Genomic DNA, 10,386 nt, shown 5'->3' with positions numbered 1-10,386 from the left:
AAAAAAAAAAAGTGAATTACAGTATGTATTAAGTATAATAAGTTTGGGGGTTTGTTTTGTTTTGTTTTTTTGAGACAGGATCTCACTCTGTCACCCAGGCAGGAGTGCAGTGGCATGATTGTGGCTCACTGCAGTCTCAAATTCCTGGGCTCAAGCCATCCTCCTGCCTCAGCCTCCTGAGTAGCTGGGACTATAGGTGTGCACCACCACACCCTACTGATTTTTAAAGTTTTTGTGAAGATGGGATCTTGCTATGCTGCCCAGGCTGGTCTGGAACTCCTGGCCTCAAGAGATCCTCAGTCTCCGAATGTGCTGAGATGACAGGTGTGAGCCACCTTACCTGGCCTAATATATAAAGCACATGTTCAGTATAAAACCCAAGGATTTGACAATGTTAGAAGAACCTTCTCCAATAGGTGGGAAGTGGTGGGGATGGGATCTTTGACCTGGAGGGGAGTGGTCTTCATGAGCCTAAACCTACATTTCTGGTTTCTTTCAGGGTGGCAGCCCACAGAGGGTGTCCCTGTCCCTCACGGGGTCATGGCCTCCATGTTGCTCGCCCGGCACCTGGCCTGCAGCTTCCAGCACAGGTACCGCCTGCTGGTTTCCGGTAAGCCCTGGGGGTCTTGACAAGAACTGATCCTAATGGAAGACACGATCCAGGCTAGGGATTCCTGGGTGGGAAGAGCCCTTGGGGATAAAGGGACCAGCCAGTGAGTGTTTCTGGGACTGTCCCACTGTATTAGTCTGTTCTCATGCTGCTAATAAAGACATACCCAAGACTGGGTAATTTATAAAGAAAAAGAGGTTTAATGTTCTCACAGTTTCACCTGACTGGGGAGGCCTCACAATCATGGCGGAAGGTGAGGAGGAGCAAAGGCACGTCTTACATGGCAGCAGGCAAGAGAGTGTGTGCAGGGGAACTGCTCTTTATAAAATCATCAGATCTCGTGAGACTTATTCAATTGACGATCATGAGAGCAGCATGGAAAAGACCCACCTCCATGATTCAGTTACCTCCTGCTGGATGCCTTTCACGACATGTGGGAATTATGGGAGCTACAATTCCAGATGAGATTTGAGTGAGGACACAGCCAGACCATATCACCCACTATCCGTAAAACTATCACGATTGCCACCTCCTTTTCCTCTCCCATCTCTGCCATGTATATGATCCTGTCCCAAGTGCCTTAGTGGGATGGGACTGGATCCACCCTGGAGCCACTCTGCCTGCAGGTAGGTGATGGCCTCCACAACCAGATGGTCCCAGGCCATCTCTGCAGGGACCACTGGGGAAAACACACATCTGGGGTTGCTGCTAAGGAACAAAGAAAGCCGCAAACATCTCTGAAATTGACATAAAGGCCAACCGTGCTTCAAGGTCACTGGATCACTGGACAGGAGACACCATCTTAGGAATGTCTCACCCCCACTCCACCCTATCCCCGTGGCCACCTGCACTGGCTCCTTCTTCCTTCTGTTTGACCTCTTTGAGATCTCCCTCACTCCCAATAGTCCCATGAGGAAGGCTCAAGTGAATCCCATCTTACAAGTAAGAGAACTAAGGCTCAGAGACGCAAAGCCATTTGCCCAAAGTCACACAGCCACTTGCATGCACCTCTGTCTGGCTCCAATGCTGAGTACTCCTCCATGTGCCTCCGTGTGGCTCTGGGAGACAGTCCCAGCAATAGCCTCCCTTCAGATGCCCCCAGATTGGCCTCCCGCAGAGATATAAACTGCCTGGCTCGGGCCTGGCCATGACATAGGTTCACAAAGACCAATGAGCCTCCGGTCTGTCCCCAGCTCTCTCAGAGCCCCTGTGCTTGTCATCACGGTGTCCCTTGTTGTCAGGTGCTGGGAAACAGGCTGACGTATGACCTGCTTCTCTGGCACAGGATGGGAGTTAATGGAAGACCATCCTCCGTGTCCAAAGCAAGGAAGACCTCTTTGAAGCACCAGAATGTGGCCAGACTTGCTGGTTCTAGCCACAGCCTTTTCCCTGTCTGTTTACTGATTGTATCTAAAGTAGAGCGTGCTCTATACCTTCAAAGGAAATGCCAGACCGCCACAGCTATAGATCCCCTGCCTGATGCTTCTTCCTTTTCACCCCCCGCATCCCTGAGCACATGCTTCTTTGTTTACATACTCAATCAGTAGTGTGTGGGGGTCTCCAGTGCTCTGGGCCTTTGTGTCCTCCTACTCCCTTGGCCTGGCCCCCCGGAAGCCCACCTTGACGCACTCTTCCTCCTGCCTCTTAGTTTCTTTGTCTCTGCTGACCCTCGTTATTTTCTAGGTTGTGTCTGGGCTGGATCCCAACAGTCAGGCCTTGCTGCCCTCTGAAAACAAACTGCTAGCCGTGTCCTTGGTCTGCATGTTGAATGCTGGTGTATATGTGCTGGGTGTGCTCACCCCTCCCCAAGGAGTATTAGCAGGCTTTATTTTAAAATAAACATCCCAGCGGGGCGCAGTGGTTCACGCCTATAATCCCATGACTTCGGGAGGCCAAGGCGGGTGGATTGCCTGAGGTCAAAAGTTCGAGAGCAGCCTGGCCAACATGGTGAAACCCCGTCTCTACTAAAAATACAAAAAAATTTGCCTGGTGTGGTGGTGGACGCCTGTAATCCCAGCTACTTGGGAGGCTGAGGCAGAAGAATCGCTTGAACCCAAAAGGGGAAGGTTGCAGTGAGCTGAGATTGTGCCACTGTACTATAGCCTGGGCAACAAAGCAAGATTCTGTATCACAAAAGAAAGGAAGGAAGGGAGGGAGGGTGGGAAAGGGAAGGAAAGAAGAGAGGGAGGGAGGGAGAGAAAGAGAAGGAAGGAAGGAAGGGAGGGAGAGAGAGAAGGAAGGAAGGGAAGAAAGAAAGAGGAAGGGAAGAAAGAAAGAGAAAAAGAAATGAAGGAAAAGAAAGAAAGAGAAAGAAAAAGAAAAGAAAGGAGAAAGAAACTAGCTGGGCACAGTGGCTCACTCCTGTAATCCTAGCACTTTGAGAGGCTAAAGCAGGAGCCTGGGCAACATAGGGAGACCCTGTGTCTATGAAAACTACAAAACTTAGCTGGGCATGGTGACATGTACCTGTAATCTTAGCTACTCGGGAGGCTGAAGCAGAAGGATTGCTTGAGCCTGGGAGATTGAGGCTGCAATGAGCCATGATCACACCACAGCATTCCAGCCTGGGCAACCTTGTCTTAAAATAGTAATAATAGATAAATAAATTTTTAAAGACACTAAGAAGCTGATCTTGGTATATTACCGTTAACCAAACTCCAGACTTTTATGCGGCTTTCACTCATTTTTTCTTTAATGTCTTTTTCGGCTCTAGGATTCAGTCCAGTTACCCACATCGCATTGATTTGTCACATCTTCCGCGGTCTCCTGCGGTCTGCAGCAGTTTCTCAGTCTTTTCCTTATTCTTCTTGACCTTGATAGTTTTGAGAAGTTATCAATGGCTTTTGAAGTTTTTCTTTTTCTTTTTTCTTTTTTTTTTTTTGAGATGGAGACTCGCTCTGTCACTGAGGCTGGAGTGGTGCTGTGGTGTGAACTCGGCTCACGGCAACCTCCACCTCCCAGATTCAAGCGATTCTCCTGCCTCAGCCTCCTAGGTAGTACAGGCACCCGCCACCACGCCTGGCTAATTTTTATATTTTTTGTGGAGACGGGGTTTCACCATGTTGGCCAGGCTGGTCTCCAGCTACTGACCTTAAGTGATCCGCCTGCCTTGGTGTCCCAAAGTCTTGGGATTACAGGCATGAGCCACTGCACCTGGCCAAGGTTTTGCTTTATTTATTTATAAGAGAAGCATATTAATGTTTACCCATCATTGTGTTAAAATAAACCAGAAAGATGTAGGTATGGAGGGTTCCAGGTCAGAGACAGAATCTAGCACAAATGATCCATTCATTTCATAACGAAGGCTGTTAAGCACCTATTATGTGCCAAGTGCTGTGCTGAGTACTGAGGATGTGGTGGTTAATAAAGAGATGTGGCTCTTGTGGAGCTCTAGCCTCGTGGCCCATGTGGCACCATCTTTAAAGGTCATTCTCAAGGACATCTGAGCCTTCCTAAGGAGATACCACAGGAAAAGCTCTAGATCAAGATTCATATGATTGGGTTACCAGCTTCACCACGCATTGGTCAAGTGAGCCTAACCAATAGAACTTCTCCAAGCCTCAGTTTTCTCATCAGGAAAATGGGTCTAATAATAGTATCCTTCTATTTCACAAATTTCTTGCATTAGAAGAAATGGTTCATATGAACCAGGCACAATGGCTCACACCTATAATACCAGCACTTTGAGAGGCTGAGGCAGGCGGATCACCTGAGGTCAGGAGTTCAGGACCAGCCTGGCCAATGTGGTGAAACCCCGTCTCTACTAAAAATACAAAAATTAGCTGGGCGTGGTGGCAGGTGGCAGTAATCCCAACTACTTGAGAGGCTGAGGCAGGGGAATTACTTGAGAGGCTGAGGCAGGGGAATTGCTTGAACCCAGGAGGTGGAGGTTGCTGTGGGCTGAGATTTCTCCACTGTACTGCAGCAGCCTGGGCAACAGAGTAAGACTCTGTCNAAAAAAAAAAAAAAAAAAAGGTTCTATGAAAGTACTTCATTTGTATTTACAATAAGGTGGAAGTGTCCTAACTCCCATTTTACAAGCATGGAAATACAGGCACAGTACAAAAAAAAAAATAGAAACGGCTAAATCACAGAGTTCCTTACTGTTACCTCTTCTACATGTTCTTGGCTGGAGTTTTGGCAGATTTCTGATTTAGAAAACCATGCAGTGAGATTTTGTCTTTTCATTTGACTTATTGATTTGGCATATCTACCAAACCCGAATATGTTTTTTTTAAGAATGCTCAAACACAGTGTTGGCAAAGATACAGGAATATGTGCACTCTCATATACTGCTGTTAGGCAAGTAGCAACCCGGGGAAGGGTTAAAAAATGGTAGGAATTACAGCTTACTTTGAATTCATTTAGCCCTCACCACCACTCCATAAGGTAAAAGAAACTCTAAGTCAGAGAAATTAAGTAACTTACCAGAGCCACAGAGCTGGTGATTGGCTGAGCCAGGCTTCAAGCTAAGCGAGGTTGGCTCCAGGACCTGAGCCGCTGTGTTAGTTATCTGCTGCCACATAACAGATACCCCCAAATTTAGCATGTTGGGATCATGTTTATTATCTCACAGTTTCTGTGAGTTGGGAATCCAGGGGTGACTTAGCCAGATCCTCTGGCTCAAGGTCTGTCATGAGGGTGTAGTCAAGTTGTCAAGTGGGGCTGTGGTCTCCTCTGACGGCTCAACTTGGTGGTTGGAGGATTCACTTGCAGACCCACTCACGGGATTGTGGCTGGATTCAGTTCCTTGGGGACTGTCAGCCAGAAGCAACTTTTAGTTCCTTCATGTGTGGAACTCTTCACAGAGCCATTCACAACGTGGCAACTGCTTCCTCAAGGCAAGAGAGGGTGCCGAAAATGGAAGCCCCAGCCTGCTGCCACACCCGCAGTGTTTTCATCCTTCTCCATGGCGTCTCCACCCATCAGGTCACTGTGAAGCGATTAAACGCGATGATAGTTAGTGATGTAAGATGACGTTCCCAATGGCATCATTTTATGCCCCCCAAAAAATTAATAATCTTACGTCAGTAAATAGGATACAGAGAGTGGGAGATGATGTCAAAATTATTATCACTGGGTAGAAAGTTAAATTTTCTTTTTCCATGTTGCTTATTGGTATCTTCCTCAATGAGCATGTTATCATAAAATAAGCGGGGTAGAGAGTTGCAGGGGCAGATACATTTTTTTTTTTAACAGAAAAGCAGAGCAAACAACTCCAGCTGGTCTTGACCTTCATTCCAGCCAGGCTCATGCACAGAACTTTCGCCATTTGAGAACATGACATTCATTTATTACTCTCAGTCTACAGATCAAGAGCACATTAAAAATGTTTGCTGGCTGCTTTATAGTTTGGAGCTAATAATGGACTCAGACTTGGCATCAACCATTGAGGGCTGTGAGCCCTAGGGGGCTGGGCTGGATGGACCATCCGCCCACTGCATCCGGTCTTGCATGTCAATAACACACTCTTGCTTTCTGGGTGTGTTATTTTATTCATGAATGAAAATGCTTGATCCTTCAGTATTAATTCAAACTGGGGTTTTTTTTACATCTTTATGATCATGATCAAAATTTGCCTTTGAGAGAAGTGTGTTGTTTTGCTGCAAATGTTTCATTCAAAGGCTAGCACTAGATGAAATCAAAGATGGCCTCAGTTCCATTCACAGCTTCTAGGAAAGAGGTCGGATGGGCAAATTTCCTGCTAACCATTTGATAGCTGTGTGATCTTGGGCAAATTAATTAACCTCTCTGAGCCCTCAGTGTCTTATTCTGCAATGTAAGAATAATAACATTTACCTCATAGGAGTTCGTGAGAGTTAGATGAGGTAAGCCAAGTAAATTGCTCAGGTTTGTTCACCCTAAGTACTGAATACACACTTGAATCTGCTGTGTGTCTTCATAGACGAGATCCAAGAAAAGGTTTACTTGTCCCTTCCATTTTTGTTCTGTTCTCTTGTGGTACATGGTGTTATATGTCATAATTAAGAGAATATTCATTGTAGTAGTATTTATTTTCCTCTTTTGAAAAAGCCAACATTTAGATTAGAAGGAAAAGCAAAAGTATTGAGATTGCAACAACCTGGGTTCCAATCCTGACTCTGCAACTCATTAGCTGTGTGACATTGGGACAGTCAACCTCTCTGATCCTCATCTGTAAACTGTGAACAACAATACCTATCTATACTGTTGTATTTATTTGTGGATTACTTAAAGCAATAGGTGGGAGTTTGCCTAGGTATGGCCAGCCTAGCATTTTAGTAAAGGCTGAATATGTGTTAATTTCCCCATTTCCTCCCTTTCCGATAGCACAGTTGCAAGCAAACTTATGGAAAACATAATAGGAACTGATATAGTTCTGGGAACAGACCCATCTACCTTGCATCTGGTCCTCAGCGCTCCCAGTTGACCAGTTCTTGCCCTTTCTTTACTGCCTCACCTTGCCTCCCAGCTCCTGTTTCCCCATGGCCTTGACATTCTCATTATTGCAGCTCTGCTTGATCCCACACTCTCTGGTTATTTCTCTCTGGATCCGTTCAGCTGCAGCTCCCCCTGTGAATTGCTCCCATTCCCAGTATCTCCACACTCCAGTTCCCAAGAAATCTGATTGCTACAATGCAATGTCAAGACACTTTCTGGAGAAAAGAAAGGAGGACGTGTGTGTCCTCATTTAAGAACAGCTTGCTAATTTCTAATTTTTCGTTTTCCCCCTTTGCTGGAAACAAAGCAAGATCTGCACCAGTGAAGACCTATTTTTATCAAAATATGCATCCCTGAAGAGCTAACTGGAATCAATGCTGTCCAGCAATCCTGAGTTCTGGCCAAGGAAAAATAAACAGTTTAGTGTAAAAAAGTAGGGCCGGGCGTGGTGGTTCACGCCTGTAATCCCAGCCTTTGGGTGGCCGAGGTAGGTGGCAAAACCCCTGCTTTGCCAAAAATGCAAACAGTTAGCCAGGCATGGTGGTGTATTCCTGTGGTCCCAGCTACACAGGGGGCTAAGGTAAGAGGATTGCTCAAAACCGGGAGGCAGAGGTTGCAGTGAGCGGAGATCGCACCGCTGCACTCCAGCCTGGGCAACAGAGTGAGAACCTGTCTCAAAAAAAAAAAGATAAAAAGTAGCCAGGCAAAGTGGTATGTGTCTATAGTCCTAGCTATGTGGTAGGCTGAGGCAGGAGGATCGCTTGACCCCAGGAGTTCAAAGCCAGGCTGGGAAACATAGTGAGACCTCATTTCTTTAAAAAAAAAAAAATCATATATTTTTATAATTATAAAATTTAATTATAAAATTATAGTTATATTATGTTCTATGACCTTTAACTCTCTTCTAATAGAATACTCTTTAGGAATTCCCTTTTTCAGATCAAAGAGAAGAAAATAAAGGCTTGTTTTTTCATCTTTATAAAAGTGTAGTGCAGTATTTTAACTGTACTTTTTGTTCAAAAGACAGCATGATGTTACATAATTAATTCAGAAACCTTCTTTGATAACCAAAGCAATTATGGAAAATTAAGAGTGAATTTAAATATGTTTCTAAATCTCATAGCTTTGTATAGTTTGACAGGCTATAAGCACGTGCACGTGTGTGTGTGTGCACGTGTGTGTGTGTGTGTGTTTGTTACAGGAGATTTTGGCACATTTCTTAACTTCTCTGAGCTTTACAGTCCCCTCTTGTTTAATGGAAACAGTTTTATATATACATATATATAAATATATATATAAATTTATATATAGTTTGTAATTTGTATGAAGTGTCCACTGATTCCCTAGTTTGGTACAATTATGGCAACCCCCATAAGAGGAACTGACATTTCCCAACCACCGAATAGTACCAGGAAGGTGAAAGATCAACAGTAACACTAGCGGGATTTCTAGGAGTTACTGATGGGAAACCCCGACACACTTGTCTTGGAGTCACCACATCTCTCTTTCACTCAGAGATCAGCAAGCCTTGGGCTTGAGCTACCCTTTGTGTTTCAGCAGCAAGTCATGCTAAAAAGATTTGTGGGACAGGAATCCAAACACCCTCTGTAAATTATTTATACATTATGTGGAAAATGTGAAATGTGTTTCAAACAAATGATGCATGACCATGTATTAGTCTGTTCTCGCAGTGCTACAAAAAAAATACCTAGGATTGGGTAATTTTTAAAGAAAAAAGGGTTCAATTGGCTCATGTTCCAGCAGGCTGTACAGGAAGCATGATGCTGGCATCTGCTCAGCTTCTGGGGAGGCCTCAGGAAACTTCCAATCATGGTGGAAGGCAAAGAGAGAGCAAGGTGTCTCACATGGTGGGAACAGGAGCAAGAGAGCAAGCGGGGAGGAGCCACACATTTTTTTTTTTTTTTGAGACAGAGTCTTGCATTGTTACCAGTGTGAAGTGCAATGGCGCAATCTCAGCTCACTGCAACCTCTGCCTCCCAGGTTCAAGAGATTCTCATGCCTCAGCCTCCCAAGTAACTGGGACTACAGGTGTGCAATACCACGCCCAGCTAATTTTTGTATATTTGGTAGAGATGGGATTTCGCTAGTTGGCCAAACTGGTCTTGAACTCCTGACCTCAGGTGATCCACCTGCCTCAACCTCTCACAGTGCTGGAATTACAGGCATGAGCCACTGCGCCCAGCCAGCCACACACTTTTAAACAACCAGATCTCAGCCAGGCGCAGTGGCTTACACCTGTAATCCCAGCACTTTAGGAGGCTGGGGTGGACAGATCACTTGAGGTCAGGAGTTCAAAACCAGCCTGGCCAACATGGTGAAACCCTGTCTCTACTAAAAATACAAAAAATTAGCCAGGCATGGTGGCGGGCACCTGTAATCCCAGCTACTTGGGAGGCTGAGGTGCAAGAATCACTTGAACCTGGGAGGCGGAGGTTGCAGTGAGCTGAGATCGTTTCACTGCGTTCCAGCCTGGGCAACAGAGTGACATTCTATCTCAAAAATAAAAGTTAAAATTAAAAATAAACAACTAGATCTTGTGAGAACTCACTGCCTCCATGATAGCACAAAGTGGGTGGATGGTGTTATGCCATGAGAACCTGTCCCCATAATCCAGTCACCTCCCGCAAGGCCCCACCTCCATCATCAGGGATTACATTTCAACATGAGATTTGGGCGGGGATATAGATCCCAACCATGTCAGACCAAAACTTTATTTTTGAAATAAAAACCGTCTATTAAATGGGACCATCTGAATTTAGAAATGTGATGATTCCTTCCTAGGTAATTTTGACTGGCGTAACTGGGTGTGGGTGTTCCTGGCCTCTGGTGGGTAAGGCCGGGGATGCTCCTAAGCATTCTATAATACACAGGACAGCCCCCCACAACAGAGGATTATCCAGCCCAAAATGTTAATTTTGTCAAGGTTGAGAAACTTTGGGCTATATACATTTAGATGTAGATTACATTTTTACAAAATTTGGATGACTTTTAGATTCCGACCTTTCCCATGCTAATACCATGGGCATCTTTCCATGTTCATGAATATTCAAAATGTCAACGTCAAAACAATGGGTGCATAAGATTCCATGAAATGGTTGACTCTGCCACATTCTACTTAGCTGACTTCTGGTGCTGGACATTTAGGTTGTTCGTTGTTTGTTTTTGTCTGTTTGTTGAGACAGGGTCTCACTCTATTGCCCAGGCTGAAGTGCAGTGCTGTAGTCACGGTTCACTGCAGCCTCAGCCTCCCAGGCTGAAGCAGACCTCCCACCTCAGCCTCCCAAGTAGCTGGAAGTAAAGCTACCACCATGCCCAGCTATTTTTTTTTTTTTTTT

General features: G+C 45.2%; 1 protein-coding gene across 2 annotated transcripts in view; it reads left to right on the top strand.

The window, feature by feature from the left end:
• The window catches only part of ABAT (4-aminobutyrate aminotransferase), a 116,534-nt gene that overhangs the window by 62,816 nt on the left and 43,332 nt on the right, over positions 1-10,386 (top strand). For both annotated transcript variants that reach the window (XM_017533784.2, XM_017533792.2), the window contains exon 2: positions 500-610. In XM_017533784.2, the coding sequence (XP_017389273.1) occupies positions 541-610 (70 nt within the window). In that variant the 5' untranslated portion in view covers positions 500-540. The remainder of the gene's footprint in view (positions 1-499; positions 611-10,386) is intronic.

Source organism: Cebus imitator, unplaced genomic scaffold, assembly GCF_001604975.1.
Source record: "Cebus imitator isolate Cc_AM_T3 unplaced genomic scaffold, Cebus_imitator-1.0 Scaffold4, whole genome shotgun sequence".
NCBI lineage: Eukaryota > Metazoa > Chordata > Mammalia > Primates > Cebidae > Cebus > Cebus imitator.
This window is presented reverse-complemented; position numbering and strand designations above follow the sequence as displayed.